This window comes from Atractosteus spatula, chromosome 14, assembly GCF_055471065.1.
Source record: "Atractosteus spatula isolate fAtrSpa1 chromosome 14, fAtrSpa1.hap1, whole genome shotgun sequence".
Classification (NCBI taxonomy): Eukaryota; Metazoa; Chordata; class Actinopteri; order Semionotiformes; family Lepisosteidae; genus Atractosteus; species Atractosteus spatula.
The window spans coordinates 42,408,655-42,426,596 of record NC_142719.1 but is presented as its reverse complement, the minus strand read 5'-3'; the positions used below and the strand labels follow the sequence as shown (position 1 = coordinate 42,426,596).

The 17,942-nt window shown below is 46.7% G+C and overlaps 1 protein-coding gene across 2 annotated transcripts; it reads right to left on the bottom strand.

Moving 5' to 3' along the window:
• Positions 1-482: 482 nt before the first annotated feature.
• On the bottom strand, positions 483-17,044 carry rars1 (arginyl-tRNA synthetase 1). 2 transcript variants are annotated; one of them, XM_088931701.1, is made up of 15 exons: positions 16,903-17,044; positions 14,168-14,302; positions 13,318-13,506; positions 11,681-11,789; positions 11,466-11,566; positions 11,246-11,367; positions 10,664-10,784; positions 9,266-9,395; positions 8,458-8,562; positions 7,648-7,826; positions 5,912-6,021; positions 4,959-5,064; positions 3,121-3,293; positions 1,830-2,077; positions 483-689 (listed from the first exon to the last, which is right to left on the bottom strand). In XM_088931701.1, exons 1-15 carry the CDS (start codon positions 16,945-16,947, stop codon positions 580-582), a joined length of 1,983 nt encoding a protein of 660 aa, XP_088787827.1. In that variant the 5' UTR covers positions 16,948-17,044; the 3' UTR covers positions 483-579. The 2 variants fall into 2 exon arrangements, with proteins under 2 accessions (XP_088787827.1, XP_088787828.1); XM_088931702.1 differs by lacking the exon at positions 16,903-17,044 and adding an exon at positions 14,449-14,579.
• Positions 17,045-17,942: the final 898 nt, after the last annotated feature.

Below are 17,942 nucleotides of genomic sequence, written 5' to 3'. Positions count from 1 at the left end.
CACTTCAGGGCCACTCTCGCCGGGTCTTTGCCACACGCAGATGCTCCATTCGTGCACTCAGACGCGTCAGTGAAACTGTTTACACATCGATATACCTGTTACCAGCTCTTCACGCCAGTGCAGATTGGGCACATCCAAGCTGATCAGTTTCAGCTTGTGCATCACGGGTTTGACATCTCCTTTGAGCTGCCAGCAGGTCTGTGTCAGGTTTGGGCCCAGAAACGAAGCCAAGCTCTGCACAGCGGCTCCCGCCCGTCCGCGGGAGCTGAGCCAGACACCCAGTTAACCCCGGGTCTCTCTCTGCACAACGGCAGGCGTGCTGTGTGAACGAGGGGTCAGCCACACACGTCAGCTTCTAATCAACCCTGATGCGCACGGCACTGGACAGCTGCCGGCCGAGTCAGCGTTATTGCAGTTTTGGCAGGTTTTCCTGCAGCTCCTCCATCTCTCGTTAGGAATGTGACATTTACACACAGAGCCAGTACAGTGCCAAGCCGTTCCTTTATTTAAGACACAATAAAATAGAAAGTGACAGTGATGGCCGAGGCCTCGATCTGGTGCGCTGGCTCGTCGGCGTCGCTACATCCTCTGGACCGGCTTCAGGCCCAGGATGTCGAACCCCTTGGCCATGACGGCGGCCGTCGCCTCGCACAGCAGCATCCGCCACATGTTCACCTTCACCACCTCACCTGGGGGAGAACAGGAGGCAGCTCAGGGCTCACCCTGCCAAAGGCGCCGCCGCCGCCGCCACAGCCCCTTCCCGAAAGCCTGGACTGCACAGCCAGGGCCCTCAAACGAGCCCTACTGCAGTCACGTCCGGGAGGCACCCGCGTGACTGTCCTACTGTTAGGATTCATCGTACACCGTAATCCCGCGCTACACACAAATTCGCCTCACGTGGTTCTGAGTGTCCACGCCACATTGCGTAAACCACCGTGCCTTACACAACCTCACATTTTCAGTATCCAGGAGTTCAAGAAGAATCTGTGAACTGTGCTGTGGGCTGGCTCATTACATGTCCACAACTTCTCTCGCATTCTTCAAGTGCTCTGTGCATATCGGTGCACAATATTGCATCGAGCTTTGCTGGTTATGAATATTTGACTTTGCAAAGAACTGTGAGTGAGAGTCATTGCCTAAATAAAAGTACCTGTGCAATGTTACTTCCAAAATATATTGTTTTTCTTTACTCTGATGTTCCCATTTTACGTTATTATAGGTGAAAAAACAGATTTTAACAGGTTGAATTGTGACTTGAATTCCCCGAACCCAAACTTTTTATCAAGTGCAAAGGTTCTCCGGGAGGTTAACCCTCAGGGCTGACAAGGGATTACTGTATTTTATTATACATTTCATACTGAACGGTATAGTGTAGGGTAATGTACAGCTCCTATACATTTGTTAAAAGATAATTCTAATTTACTGAACTGCATATTTTTTTAAGTGCATGCTATAGTTGGTATTTAATCTAATCATGTTTTTTTCCCCATTCGTTGATATTTCATGTCTCTCCCGCTCTATGAATGAGAGAAGTCTCCTCTCTAGATCACCGACTGCGAGCTGCTGCGACACTCTCCCTCTCTCGCTCTCCGCCCCCCTCGGTGATCAGCACACACGCACATGCACACGGCGAGGGCAAGCCCAGGGGGGCTCGCTGCATCATCGCGAGCGGCGATTCTCTATCTGAGCTCGTGCGTCTGGAGCCGAACACTCACAGAACCCGGGCAGCGGATGCGCCTGCAGCCTCCATCCAACCAGACTGCGACCCGAGCTGGGCCGGGCCGGGCCTGTGCAGGAGGGGGCGGCAGGCAGGGCTGTGTGGAACGCACCTGTCTTCCTGTCCTTCTCCACGCAGTAGCAGTTGTCGTAGAACTCGGTGAAGGTGGTGGCCAGCTCATACAGGTAGTCGCACAGCGTGTGCAGCAGCAGGTCCTCCAGGATCTTCTGCAGGATCTCGGGGAACCGCAGGATGCACTTGCCCAGCTTCCACTCCTTCTCGTGGTCCAGGACCACCTCCGCGGTCTCCGCGGCCCTGCGCAGCGCGGCCTCGTCGATGTTGGCCAGGCGCGCGATGGATCTTCAGAGGCAACAAAAAGAGGCACGCCGGAGTTACGCGACACACAGCCACAAGCAAAACACAAGTCCGATCCCGTCAAATTCAAGACTGGGCCTGGTCAGCACCCGGGCGGGAGGAAAATCAGACTGCCGCCAGATGGGGTGCTGGTGAACCAGCAGGTGGCGCCACTGCCCCTGGATACCGAATTCCAGGGCATGGGATCCTGCTTTTCAGGGAGTGAAGGTTGAGCTAAAGAGCAAAGAGGGAGAGGTCTGTGGCTTTCAAGCAGCCTGGGTGCAGCACCACCCCACCACCAGAATTAACGGGTACTTTAATGTATTTTTGCATGAGAAAATGAATGGTTAACATTATTTTTGTGTCCACCGGTGAGAGTGGGCGGGTTACCGTTGTCGTCCCTGAGCCATACTGTAGACAACCCGAGGTCTTGGACTGCATTTCATCATTAAAGAAGCTATAAATCGTGAGACATGTATTATTTATCACTCGCAGCTTCTGGAAATGGCTGAATACGAAACAGCCAAATGATACAATCCCTACAGTCAAATCCTGGTTACTGGTACTGATCAGCGTGGACATCTGGGACGAAACAGTGAAGGAGAGAAGAAGTAAAATGTCCCCAGGACTCGAACGTGCAGCCACCCACACAGCCTGGAGCCCCAGTCTGCTTCTGCTTCTGAGAGCCTGATATGGCCACCGGCCAGCATGGCAGCAGGAATGATACCCTTGGGAGGAAGGAGGACAGCAGCAGCCTTCTCGATGAAGGGGATGTCGCCCGATGAGCCGGCTCCGCACCGAGCTTGTCGCAGTCACTCGAAAGGAGCCGCGGATCTTACTCGCAGCAGCCTGTCCGCACCGCACTGCGTGACGAACAGCCGCCCCCCATCCCCCCCCACCACAGTCTTCACACACTGGATCTACTGGGAACGAGATCTGGGGAGGGCCAGAGCAGCCCCACCCTTCACTCGGCCACTGATCTGGGGGCGCAGGGCCAGACGGAGAAGCCCGTGAGCAGCCTGGTCTCCCCCCCCCGGGCCAATGCTCACCTGATCCTGGTGAAGGCGTACAGCAGGTAGGCGGCCGTGTTCCCTCTGTCGTCCAGCATCTTGTCGAAGGAGAAGACGTAGTCGTTGATGCGGTTGTGCGACAGGTCTGCGTACTTAATGCAACCAAAAGCAACGGCCTCCTGGGCTGCTACCAGCTCCTCCGGGGTCAGCACCTGGGTGGAAGACAAAGACCAGGAGATCTGGGTGCCTCGCGTGACGCACAGAACCGCACCTCCCAGCGCTGCAGAACGATCAGGGCATCCCACCGCACTCCCGACACGCAGACGCAGGAAAAGGCCAAGGTGACCTCTGGACATGAATGACTGCATGTTCAGACAGTTCAGGTACACCTCCAAAATCAAACTTGAAAATAAGACCTAATAAGAAAATAAGATGTCTCAGTTTTGAGATCCAGTGGCAGTGATAAGATAGAGCTGTGTTTCCGAGTTGCTTTTTAAGTGTTGTGCAAAAGTGTGACGTGAAGGTCCATGAAGAGCTCAAAAACCTGTTTTTGGTCTCTGGTATACTCTGATAAATCAAAGTTCATCTCCAGTTACACCGGTCTTGCACACTTGACCAAGAAATCCTATTTCCAGATTTCCTAGTGAGCTGAGGGAGGTATCAGGGCACTAGCTCCTATTAAATAGAAAAAAAATGCTAGAAAGTTTGTTTTTTTTTAAATGAGAATTTGAGAACAGGTGGCAGCTTGGGAATCTGGCCAGCCCTTACAGAACCAGCCTCTGAAAAGGTTTAAATAAAGTGTCTAAGGATGCCATAACAAAACAGAAATCCTAGATCAAAACTGGCTTCCTCCCCTCGTGCTGGGTAAAGTGATTACACCCCTGGGAAAGTGGCGATTATACGCCTGCTAACTTTTCTGCATAATTTAAAGCAGCACATGTAACTTTCAATATCCTTGACAATTACAGGCTTGGCTAAATATATTACCAACGTTTCTTCAAAGGACTTTTGCTTGCTTGGAAGGCGCAAATCACTGATGAAGTATAAAAATAACACACGAGTCCCCCTTGCTATTGTTGCCAAGCATGAACTGCCTGCCGGCGCTTTCACAAACTCACCGGGGGTTCGAGAAACAAAAGCAGCGCGGCACTTCACTGCTTCGCTCTTCAGACACAGTCCCTGGGTGTGCTTCACCTTCACGTCACATTCCAGCCAATTACACACTCGCATTCGCTGTTGCCGAATGCTTCCCTTCTAAAACACTTAAAATATTTTTTTTAAATCCCAGACTAGCAGAGACGTCAGAAACGCCCAGCTAAATGGAATGACTCTCTGCGTCAGGCAATGCGTGTGCTGCTTCAGGAACACGGGACAGATTTCCATTGCCTTCCCCGGCTAGAACTATTCCCACATCTCCATCCCAAAGAGTCTGCAGGATAGGCAGATCAATTCCCCTGCAGGATAAGATTTACCCTCAATACCACCTCCAGGAAGAGGACGGGATTAGTATACCAATCATATACTGTATGGATCATGCTCCTGCTGCCCAAACAGGCCCAATGTGCTGCTCAGTGGGTGGTTCCTAACTTTCTGACCAGCCAACGTCTGTTATACTGTATACAGAAACTGAAGTTTTTAAACTTAAAACATGAGTTTTTAAATGCGGATGCAACATTAAAGCAGACCTTCAACGCTGGTGAGAAAATGTGGTCCTTTACAACCGCAGTGCCCTCCTTGAGTATCTAGGATATGCCTTCAACAGAGCTCCCTCAACCGCCATAGCGCAGAAGACATTTAACCTGTTCTCCTCACATTCACCTGACAGGGGAGGTTTCATTCTTCCGCCCTGTCTGCCTCACTCATCTTGCTGTGCTTACCTTGTCCCTCTCCTTTTCCTTCAGCTTATCCATGGATCTCTTCAGCCCTTCTTCCAGAAGATCCATCAGCCTGACTGTGTCCCCTGACCGCGTCTTAAACTTCTTCCTGGTATAATGGGAGAAACGGAAGGGTTATTGCAGACAGGTTAGAATATCCATTTCCACCTGCACGCCAAATGGTTTAACTCTTCTGCTTCGGGTTTGAAAAAGACCTCTAAAATGGTCTTTGGCCAGGCTCGGATGAAAACACTGACCAGTTCCTCAATTCTGGGATACAAACCTAGTAGACAACAGGGGGTATAGCAATGAATAGAGGGAAGATGTGTCTTGCAATCAAAATGCAATCATTATGCGTTAGGTTTGCAGTGTGCAATAAGCAGATATATAAAAGTTATACATTTGGGCCTTAGACTTCAGAAGAGCTGCTATGATTTCAACAAACACCCCCGTGTGTCTTTACTCTAAAGCAGGGGTTTCCAATCCTGGTCCTGCACATCTAGCCCGAACAGTCTGCCGGTTTTTTGTTCTAGTTTAACTCAGAATGACTGAAGCGGATCACTGCTTATTTGCCTTTCAATGCTGCCTGTGAAAGTGAAACTGGCAGGACTAGGGCGCTCCGGGACCAGGGCTGCAGGCCCCTCGCTCTGGAGCAGCGATAGTCCGTCTTGCTCTTGGAGAGGCTGAACCACAACCGTGTAAAGAACCGAAAGCTGAACGGTGGCCAGGAGCTGGGGCAGAATGAACCCCAGACCACAGTGTGGCTCTGCACCATGTGAAGCACCAACAGGAAACTCCAGTTCCTGAGGGGCTTAGAGGTGCTTTTCAATTCGCACTTGAACAAGACCTAAAAAAAACGCAGGTGTCTTGACTTGTGTTCCAGATAGCTCAATTAAGCAATTAAGAGCCGAGGTGGATTGAAAACCATGAGAAACCGGCTCAGGAGCGTGTCTCACTTGTCTTCTCCCAGGACCACTCCGAACCCCGCGTGCTCCACTCGGGTGACTCTGGGGTCGTACCAGCCGATCATCTGAGCGGCTGCGAAGACCACCTGGAAGTGCGTCGCCTGGAGAACAGGGGATGAGACAGATTACAAGGTGCTCTAACGACCGGCGACATCCGGCCACGGTCCTGCCGAGCGATCAGCGGAGCTGGTCGCTGGATCCATCCTTCCACCAGGCTGTGATCAACAGTCATGAAGGAAAGAGCACCTTGATGTCTGCTGCTGCACTCTGGAACACACAGATTTTTCACTCTGTATCACCGGGTGACAAGGGTCGGCCGTGTCCACGTGGCGAACAGGCCCAGAGGAGGGCAGAACTGGGGTACAGAGCAGGTCGAGAGGGGGGTACTGACACAGCTTCCACAAGTTCCACAGGGTCCTCGTGATTTTATTCCACCTCTGCTCTTAATTGCTTAATTGAGCTATTTGGAAAACCCTGTCTTGCCCCACCCTGACCCCTACTCTGAACCCCTACTTGTCCCACTCTGTAGCCCCCGCTCCCCCCCCATACCCCCTTTCTCCCTGTTCTGTACCCCAGTTCAGCACTGCACATGAACACCACTGCCCTCTTTCAGTGAACTGTCCCTCGGCACACTAATTTCAGCCTCATTAAACTAATGCGATTCATAACCTTTTCTCGTGTTTTTTTTTCTAAGAAACAGTATTGGCTCAGAAGCCGTTATCACACGCTTAATTACAGCAAATTATTTTCACACCTGACTCCGTTTCGGATGTAATTAAAAATCCAATACACAGGCTTCTAAAAATAGAAGAACTTCAGATTCCGATAAGAGTCAGGTAGACCTGCTACCACCAGCAGCCAGAGCTGAGAGGACTGCTGCGGTTCTGCATGAGCTCCTCAGCTCCACGCGGACTTACGCCTTACAGAACAAATTTGTTATACCCGACACCCAAGAGACACGTGCCCATGCTCTCCTGGCTGTCAGTAATACACACCAGATAGCAACAATTCTACATTCTATGGGCATGTCAATCATTTATCCATCCATCCGTTTTCTCCCTGCTTCTTCCAATTTGGCTGGCAGGGCAGCTGGAGCCTATCCCAGCAAGCACTGGGTGCGAGGCAGGGTACACCCTGGACAGGACGCCAGTCCAGCGCAGGGCAGGCACACAGACGCACACACTCACACCCGGGCCAGTTTTCCCAGAATATTCCATTAAATAGAATTCTACAAAAAATAATAACACTATAATGCAAACCCCCGTTAGAGGCAGAGGTAACCAAACATCAAATAAACTGATATACGAGATCAAAGTATACAGACCAAGACCACCAGGTTTCATAACAGCTTCATCCCCCAGGCAGTAAGACTGCTCAACAGCCAACCACAGCAGACGCCTGCAGTTACCCAAACGGCCGCTGGCGAATAGGCGACCTCCTTGAACTGACAGATGCACCGGCGCCCTCCTGTCACTTGCACTCTCAGGACACACAAGAAGAGCGCTAAATACCTCCTATCCCTGTAAACTTTATTGTAAATTGCAATTGTGTAATTTATTGTATCATAATGTTAATCTAATCCCTAGAAATTCCTGTCCTTCTACTCTTCTGTCCCTCTTAACAAGCTTGAGGACAAAGCCTTTCATTGCCGACAACACCGGTGTATGCTGTACTGTTCGTGCATTGATCAATACACCTTGATTGATTGATTGATATTAAATTCTCACCTGTCCGCTGTCTGTCACATAAATGATGATATCAGCCTTTTCTTCAGACAGCCTCTGCTTAAGGGCTGCCAGGTCTGAAGTGTCATAGGTGTAGCCTCCGTCAGATTTGACAACAGTCAGGGGGATAGACTGACCGGGAGCAAACACAATCTTTCGGCCGTCATCCAGCTGAACGAAACCTGCGAGAAGGAACCGGGATGAGATTTCTTTGATAATACTGCCCCCTGGTGGCAGTAGGAAAAGAACAACAACGCAAGAAATAAACTGAATAGAACAAGGGAGAAAATACACTCTTCCCACACACCACCACCTGCAACAAACAGTGAGTCCGGAAAACAGAAGCTGATCTTCCCTGTGTGAGTTCACGTCTTCCTAAAACAACTGACTGAATTACCTGCCAGTGTCAACAATGATTAATCAAAGAGTCAAACATGGCAAATTCAAAAACACACCAAAGGGAAAGATGGTCACATCTTTACTTTCATATCTCTAGGGACACCGAACACCACACCTTACAGAACATGACGGTAACGATGAGAAAGTGAAAAACAGGGCACTGTGCCTGTCTATTGCTGATGTTATCCAGATGAGATAAGAGGTTCTTATATTTTTGTTTTTACACAAGTTCGAAGCATCTGAAGCTTTAACGATGCAAGACAAGGGCACTGTATTTAACTTTAGCTAATACTTCTTTCAGGAAGAATCATCCCAATAATGGAGAAAAGGAGTCTATGCTGAGATATTTCTACCTTCAGTCTTACCAACCCATAAGAATGTCTCACCCTAAAAACAATCTTGCACGCATTTTACCTTTTTCTTCAAACTCCTTCACCACATCTGTCATCATATCCTGGTAGTAGGATTCCCCCCTTTCGATCAGCTTGATACCCAAACAGTCATACACCTTCTGAAACTCTTTAATACAGAAGAAGGATTAGCCAGATCCGTTTTCAGACTTCAAAAAACTGTACAGAGAAACCACAATCCAATACAGTGACCACACTCATAGATCATATTATATACGTGTGTGTATATGACTGCAAGAATGTATATGCAGTGTAGGCACATGATGATTGGAAGCATTTTACCTAATCAAAAAGCAGTGCGTATGCAAGCTGTCTTAATGATACTTCTCCTTGTTCCAGAAGCTGGGAAAGGAGGAAGACTCGTTTAGTGTGGGCCGGAAGACTCAATCTGAAGAGTCTCGTTGTGGTCGGGCTTTTAGCCCTCGTTAGGACACAATGCCCTGCCCTTGCCCCAGAGAGCCCCGATCCAGTTCATCGTACAGGTCTCCCCTTTATAACGACTGGCAGAATCTGTGAGTGAAGCAAATAATCTCAATTAATCTCTTGGACCATGAGAGCTGTCTGACTTTGGTTCCTTAATCTGCCTTATTGGCCAAAACAAAATTTTCCCATGTTTTTAGAAACTAAATGGCAACTGACACTCTCCTGTATATGGGCTCCCTAGGACCAGGCATAGAGACCCCTGGCTTAAAAGTGTAATTTTTTGTGCATGAGAACTAAATTGTATTTTTTCAAATTGTCAAACTGCTACAGCACAGTTATGTTTGAAAGAAATTAGGTCACTGTGCAGGGACAGCTGGCCAGTAACACACCTTGTCTGGAGACATTGCAGATCAAATTCCAGGCTTTAATGAAGTCTGGCTCCTTGCTCTGTAGCTTAACTACACACTGGTAGGCCCTCTTCTTAAAGTCCTCCTCACTGTCAAAACGTTTTTTGGATTCCTAAAAAAACATATATATGTAAGAACTTCTCATTTTGCCTCACAGTTTTAAAGTAATCCTCACAATATTACACATTTCCAACAGGTGTTAACCTTGTAGCTCAAATTTTTCACCTACAGTAGATTTCCCTAAATAAAAGTTAAATTAAACAATATTTTCTGCTTCAGAGAACAGAATGCATTGAACACTTCTGATAGCAGTCATTTCATTTTAATTTTTCAATGGTCACTTTACTCATTTTAAATAAAAGTCAAAGAATTCAAACACTCCGGATTCTCAGTAGCATTATGATACCAGCTTTTTTTTATGATTTCAACCTCTTCCTCAGCTGCACAGACTCTGGTTGACAGTAATGCTCTGATTAGACATAGTTCTGCATTTTAGATCTGCAGTTGCCAAGACTGTCTGGATGCATTCCTGGCTCCTAGAGAACCACAAGAGATAAAACTATAAACTGTAGTCTTGCAGCGACATCCCAACGTTTTTTAGTCACTCTATTGTAGAGCGGTGGTAGCCATCTTAGTAAATCCGTTAACGGAGTTTTGCGTATCCCAAAATCATCTTACGCTTGGGTTATATTCATCATTTCCAGCAGAGACGCCTCCACACAAACACTCATCATGAACCGTCTTGCAAGCAATCCACTGGAAATGTTGGAATTACGGGTTCAATTACCAATAAAGCGTCAAGCTAAGACTGCAGTGAAAGACATCCCCACTGAACACAGTCGAGACCAGGGCTTCTCAGTGTCAGCTGGCCCTCACTTCGTTGAACCAGGACCAGGAACCAGTAATTCGGTTAATTAGATGTCTCTGAGTATTCTCAGCTGCTAAACGTTGCAGCTTTAGGTTATGTATTAATCAGAATTGTAATCCTAAAATGTAGGGCTTGCAGAGCATGAAATAACTGATAAATTGATACTCCTTATTGCTAAAATCATTGGCTCAATAATGGGCCAAATTAAGTAATTAAGAGAGCAGCTGCACACACTGCCAAGAGAGCCTGGATGCATACATGGGGACAACACCAAGGACTACAGGCCCTTGCTGGGACACTGCTGTTCAGGAAAGAGCGAGAGACCGAGCTGGTTTGATCCCAGGAGTCTCTCTGAGGAGCCCTGGTGAAGGGAGCATTGTGCTTAGCACATCAGTATAAAGCGTAAAAAAATAAGACAGATCACTGGAGTTCCATCAATCCACCTAAGGCATTTAGCCGTTTCAAAGCAGGCTGAAAGCACTTTTTCATTGCCGAGACGCAGCGTCACACACTTTGTAAAAGGCCTGGAGGTCTCCTATGGGTGGAGACGCGGTGAGGTAGTCGGGGAATTGGTCCTGAAGGTGAGCAATCAGCATCCCAAACTGGGTACCCCAGTCACCCACATGGTTCAGCCTGAAACACAAACAACACGCGCACATTCACGGCTTAGCCACAGGGTTAGGAACTCACGCACAGGACGAGTCAGGCAAGGCAGGGAAGCCGTAAATAAGCACACAGAAGATCTAAATGAGCATAAACCAGCGGGTGTTCTGTTAAAATTGTACACCTCACTAGAAAAACCTCATCTAGAGAACAGTATACAGAATACAGGCCACCATGTTTTAGAAAAGGTACTGCTGCTCTGGAATCAGGTACACTGCTTGCTTTAAAGGAATGTCCTACACTGCAGGCTGAAATAACAAAAGAGAAGGCCTTGAGGGAACCAGATTCAAGTATCCAAAATCTTCAAAGGCCATGAAAAAGTCCATCTAGGCTTTAATTCCTAAGGCATGTGCAGTTCTTCCACTGCCATTACCTCAACGGCCACCAGGAAGCTGCGCAGGACCAAGAGCGAGCTGCAGGAAGCTACTGACCTCAGGACATCGTGCCCCAGGAACTCGAAGAGCCGACACATGCTGTCCCCAATGATGGTGGAGCGAAGGTGGCCCACGTGCATCTCTTTGGCAATGTTAGGAGAGGAGAAGTCCACCACCACCTACGAACGAGACCCAGTGCCGAAGGAGCTGAACTGGAGTGTCCAATGCAGGTTTAAAATAAATCAGCGCACAGCGCTCGTTAAACATGAATTGTTACCTTTTTCCTGGCCTCTATAGAAGGTGGCTGCACACCATTAACCAGCAGGTCTGAGAGCAGCTTGGACACAAAGTTCTTCTTGAGGTGAACGTTGATGAAACCTGCGATGGAACAAAATCATTTTAACAGGTGAGACTCCTCAGACGATCTACACAGACTGCGTTTCAGGACCTCCACGTCTCGAAGCTTGAAACTCCAAACACCTCCTCTCTCACCTGGTCCAGCAATTTCCAGCTTCTGCGTCATGTCATTCTCGGGGATGTTCCTCATGATCTGCTCGGCGATCTCCCGCGGGCTGACCTTCTGACCCTTTGCTTTCATCATCTGGAATATGGATGAGAAGAAACACATTCGAGTGGGCTCTCAAACACAGCAATAACTGTGTTTCCCACTTAATGTATTGAACTCATCACTTAGTTCACTTTGAGAAGTCTCAATGGTGATACATCTGTCATCTGTCAATGTCAAAAGAGCTACAGTTAACACTATAACAATTATTTGGCATAGTATTTCAAAGTTAACACTTAGGTTGCAGATTTTACAAGTATTGCCAATATTTTCTGATGGTTTAGTTTCACCATTAACTGGAATGGGTGACACGTGTATTGCTTTTGAAACACAATCAAGAACAACAGGTTTTGCCAGGGAGGCTTTCATGGAACCCTACAGAGTTCTGATTTACCAACACTCACCTGGCAGTGACTGTTTCAAAGGGATGATAGCTGGTTTGTTGCTGTATAATCGGATTTTTTATGTCAAATCATTAGTGGCAATACTACAAATGTTAAATGTCACTGTAACCATTAATGGCATGACACAGAGTATTGTTTAATTTAACACAACAAATGGCGCTGGGGAAAATATTTTTTTAGCTTCTGTACATTTCACAAATCTCAGAGGCACAAGCATTCAGGTTGCTTAAACATTCTACATTTCTAATGTAATTCTCAACCTAATTTTAATTAGGCTTTGGAAAAAATTACATGTTCCTCTCTCAGGCCAAAGAGACAGCTCACCCAACACAAACCAAGCACAGCTCTTCATATCTGTGAGTCCAATGACAAAAGAACTTCACCTGAAAAAGCTCTTATTCTTTATTTTTAATTATAAAACGGATAGTTCCGGTCCTCAAATCCGATTGGCTGACACGCTAACAACGCCTTTTAACCGTGACTATATTCACGATTCAGCATGGCCTCTCGTGCCTTATTGCTTAAATGAAGAAATTAATTCTAACGTTTGGCTGCTGAATCTTCAGTGTAGATACTGCTGCCCGGTGGGAGCTTTAAATAAGTTTTCTACTTTATAACAGCGTAACGCGTTCGGGATGACAGAGTTCGTGCAGAACCGAGATGTTCAAAAATAAAAAATGACAAAATTAAATCAAATTCCACCACTTCAGAGCCAAAATACAAAGAAGGCTTTTAACACACACAACCTCCATAACAACCCTTCAGCTGTGCGATTACCACACATTAATCCTAATATCCAAACCACAATCAGTTACCAAGTTATTTTCCTGTAAAACGCAGTCGTGAACTTCTTGTATTTCGCTTTATAGGCTACAAATAAGGCAGTAATTGCAGCAAATGTTTACCGCATCACGACAAATGCAAAAAAACGTTAATGTTAACTGATCCGTTTCCAGTAAAACTGCAGAAGAAATATTCCATTTCACCGTCCTTCTGGAAATCACATGTCAAGTGAAAATACTCCCCCGAGCGTCAGCCAGCTAATGAAATCCCTGGGCCCGTCCAGCTCAAGACCGAGGACCCCAGAACCCCAGACCTTCGGACCCCCCAGGACCCCAGAACTGCAGAACCCCGGACTCCCAGAACCCCAGGACCCTCACCTGAGCCATTCCCATTGCGCTGTTGCACTGGTAGTCCCCGAACTTGGGCTGCTGGCTGGGCGTCACTGCCAGGGGGGGGTTCTCCAGGTCGGGGTAGGCTGCGCGAATGGCGCCCCCGAAGAGCTCCTGCAGCTGCTGGTTGATGTTGATCATGTTCCTGCCGCCCGTCCTCTGCTCCTCCTGGAGGCTCTGTGAGCCGTAACGGTCGCAGGTTAACCCCGAGCCCTCGAAGGGGCGGCACCGTGCAGAGGGCGGGGGGGATCTGGCCTTGTGGGTGCAGATGCCCTAGTGTGGACCCTGCTGACCCTGCTGGGCCTCCCTGGAGGACGAGCCGGTCAAGCTGCTCGCCCAAGCACAGACTGAGCCCAACAGTCACGGGCTCAAGCCTGGGTCACTGTTCTAGGTTTACATGGCTAAACATCTTTACATCACTGTACAGACTGAGCCCGGCCACATAGTAACAGCACTACCGAAACCCCAGGTCTCAGCAGAGAGAGCTGACATGGTCCACGCACTCATGATCACACAGTTTAACTCCAGAAACACCGAGGCCATGGCAGTGGAATTCAAGTGTGGATAAGCTATACTTTTTGGAGCTTGCGAAGTGCCATGACATGAGCAAAGAACCTGGGCAGAAAGGCTTAGCCTCTCCATAAACCCCCCGCTCAGACCCCATATTTCAGCAGGTCAGAACATGTGCTCCATCTTTATAGCAAAAAGAGACATAAACGAAAGGCAGCTCGGATTTTATGATCCAGCAGGTGAAACGCGATACACTAGCAAGCGTTTAAAATCTCATGTCATACGTCATTAGAAAAATATTTGCCCAAAACAGCCTGACTTTACTCACCCTCTTAAGGATATTGAGACGGTATTTAAGTTTTGCGTTTTCTTCTCTTAACTCTTCTAGATGAGGTGAGACAGCCAGTGACTCTGGATTCTGTAGCTGTTCAATTTCAGCAGAAAGGGATCTGATATGCTTTTCCTGAAAAAAGAAAAAAAACTGCTATACCATAGTTCAACAGCCAGATCTCCACAGATCATCTTGCTTGATTTACCAGAACACCCGTCGAGGGCAGATGGATCCTCAGGTGAGGTGTCACCTCAGACTGACATTATTGCAATACTTACCAGGACAAAATCAGATGGGACTGATGTGGATGACAAATGGTAATTATTTGGAAGTAGTGACAGTTTCTTTGTTCTCTTTGCAAAGCCTAGGACTGGCACTAAACACCAACGACACTTTCACTTTCTACACTGAGAAAAACACATACTAATAATGAAACTCATGCCTGACACATAATGGGAAGGTCTTACTGGTCATCACGTGTAAATGCCCTGAAAAGAAATATTCTCCTTGCCCTCCTGGCCCAGTATCACTGCAGGTTTAGAAAGACATGCAGTCTCATGACACAAAAACACGAAAACTGCTGGCACCAACAAGTGTCACCAAAACTAAAAGCATTTTCCCACTGAATTCAGGAAAACAGAATAATAATCTTCATGAAACACCATCTCCATGTATGAAGCTGCATTCTAGTAAAACCGCAGAGGCCTGTGACCCTCAGCTCTCAGTCCTGTCCTTCTGTCTCTTACACCTCTTGTGCCACTGATCTTCCCTCTCAGCCCGGCACAGAGCTGCGTAGCTCTCATTCCCTGCCAGCGTGGCCCACGTCCTCGTCTCTCCCCTGCGTCCACCCGCTCTGAAGGCAGGATCAATTCTTTTTATCTGCTTTGCCAGGTCCTGCACTTGGGATCCTCCTGCATCTTACTGCATGTTGCTCTTATTGTCATTTCATTCATTTATCTTGTTGTACTTGTGTGGTTGTTGCTTGTATTTCATATACATAGGTGACAGGTTGTAAATCACCCTGGATAAAGCAAATAAATAATCTTTACTAATAACCATTTCTCCCAATGGCAAACACACTTCCATTTTTTATTGATTTGGTGTGGAACACAAGGAAATATCTCTACTTTGAAGCCTAATATTTTTTTTTGCTTGCAGAAAATTATTCTCATCAAATACGCAGATATGCAATATTCAAAAAGAGAGCACAGAAGTACATATCGTAACCACCAGAGTGGAAACATTGAAAAATAATTGCTCTGCTACAATTTCACCAGTTATTATACAGTTAATAATAATTTACAGTTATTATGTTTCATTTGTACATAAATATGTGACAGTGAGAGACTGCAGAACAATAAGGAAACCGCATCCAAAACGCTGGATTTTAAAGGAATAATTTTTTCTTTGAGAAACATTGAGAAGCGGTAATCACCAGCACCCTAATAAGGAAAGAGAGTGATATTTTCTATGCCTGCACACTCTGTGTTTTTCGATTCCCTTAAAAAACAAGACATTGCCTCCAGTGAAAGAACTGCACTGTAGGGTAGAACTGACTGTCAGGATTGACAGGCTAATTTCTTCTTCAATCCCCTACAATCATTAACAGGTCTGAGCACACTCTGCTCCTGATCACCCTTGCTGTGGATCCCCTATCTCACCTGCTCTGCCCTTGGTCCTCCTGATCCATCTTACTCCCACACCTGAAGGAGGCTCAACAGCCAAAACAAGCTTCTCCTGCTTTTCAGCGTGCAGTTCACATTTACCCATTCCTCGTCACTCACGGCTACATTGACATTTAAAAACGTTCTCTATGCTGGCAGTACCAAAAGCCTTATTATTTGACAAAGCCACACTCAATTTACAAATGGGCAATCTTCCCACTGTTTCAAATTGTGTAATTCCACATCACATAATAACTCCAGTCTATGTTTGCTAGCTCAAGCATTAATGGTATAGTACATACACAGCATAATAGCCATGTTACAGTTTATTTACCATCCAGTGCAAGAATTAATCACACGACCTGTGAAACTTTCCTTCTCACTCGATCAGCTAGAATAGGACATTCTGAGGATGATCAGACATGACTTTTGCTTCCTGACCCATTCATTAGCCAAAGATGGGGAATTCCAGTGGAAGAAGTCACATTTTGCTAAACTATTCGACAAAGAGACAAAGAGGTATTGATTTTGGGCACTGTAAAATAACACAAACAGGAATTTAGCGCATTTACTTTATTTGATTTCTGCCTTTTGATCATATCATACCGAAAGTGAAACTGCTGCAGTAGTTTATCTTGCACTCTGCAAAACTAAGATGGAAAAGGTTTCTATAATAAGGTGCATCCTCTAACAAGACATGATTAGGACAGCATCTTGAAACGGGAAGAAAAACCTCGCACCTTATCCACGTCATATTCTATTACTGGTATAAGAAAGATGTCGATGTGGCAAAAACCGCTAGTGCTCTGAATCGATACTGAAAGTGTCGTTTCATCAACCTTGTACAACTATTTTAAGTAGTGTAAAACAGGACTGTGACAGGAATACAGCAAACATTCACCGTACTCCTCCAGACTCCAAGAACTGATCAACTTCATCACGTTGCCCCGTAATTGCATCAGGAAAGAATTAACCACATGGACGTTAGCATCAGTTATCATATTTTAATAAAATCCCAGCCTCGGCGAAAGCTTTCCGCCTGACGGGTTTCTGTGTCGCGATGCTGACCTGCTGTTGGATACGCAACGTGTATTCCGCGATCGGATCTGCCATTTTCCGTACGGTTTAACAGCTCACACTCTCTCCCTGCCCCAGCACGCCTCCAGCCCTCCGCGCCAGAGCCGTTTCCTGGACCGGCTCCCGACTTCCTGCCGACGAGCGACGACCCCGCTCGGCAAGACAAGCGCGTCACATGAACACGGCCTTAGGGGCGCACAGCGCCGTCGTGTGGAGAAAATGGGAACTTGAACGGGCGAGTGTCGGGCCGTGACCGGAATGTTGTATCCGACCCCGGAGTGTATTTTCAGCTATTAACACGTTTTTGAAAAATATATGTTCCAGGCTAACTTATCCAGTTAAATCAAAGACTGTTATCGCTGGTGCTGTAACACTTACAGGGTACATGTCTAGCAGACCACTGATTTCAACGGCATCAGAATTCTAGGATTTGCACCTCAAATGCTAAGCAATTCAAATTAAATAAACTTGTTTAATATATAAACGGAGCAAGTACTTTGAGCTTTACGTAAGTGGCATTTTTCTATTTTTCATCGACAGAAGTGGCCACCATCACTGCTGTGTTATTAGTTAAAACACACAGTGGTGTGCTGTACTGACAGATTCGACAATTATGGGACTAATTGATAAAATTCCAGGGCTTCTTTTTGGTGAACCATTTTATTAAGTGCTCTTAGGCCAAGGCCAAAGGGAGTTTATCCCAATCAACCTCTTAACTTCCTAATAGATCTAATTATTGTCTTATTTGGAACTTTTTAACCCCTCCCCCCAGATCTGTAGGTGCTGGAGGAGCTGCTGGGATCAGGGCCTTGCAAGTCTCCAGTTTTCATCAGTCTCACTCTAAATGTAGACATTTGTTTTAAAAGGATATAGGATCATTTGTATATTTCCTCTGGAAATCAGATTGCTCCTATTGGGTATGTTTTTATTTATGGAAATGCTACAGTCCAACACAACCCTGGTTTTCTGCGGTCGTTCGTTGCTAATCTGCTCTTAACAAGCTTGATCAGGTCATTAATGGCACAGAGGAA

Bases quoted from the DNA above. Each gene is read 5' to 3' on its own strand.
- rars1 (XM_088931701.1), bottom strand. From the start codon at position 16,947: ATGGCAGATCCGATCGCGGAATACACGTTGCGTATCCAACAGCAG. The intron at 11,567-11,680 runs GTGAGAGAGGAG...GTTCCATCGCAG, and splicing joins GCTGGAAATTGCTGGACCAG to GTTTCATCAACGTTCACCTC. The intron at 690-1,829 runs GTGCGTTCCACA...GTTCTCCCCCAG, and splicing joins GGAGAAGGACAGGAAGACAG to GTGAGGTGGTGAAGGTGAAC.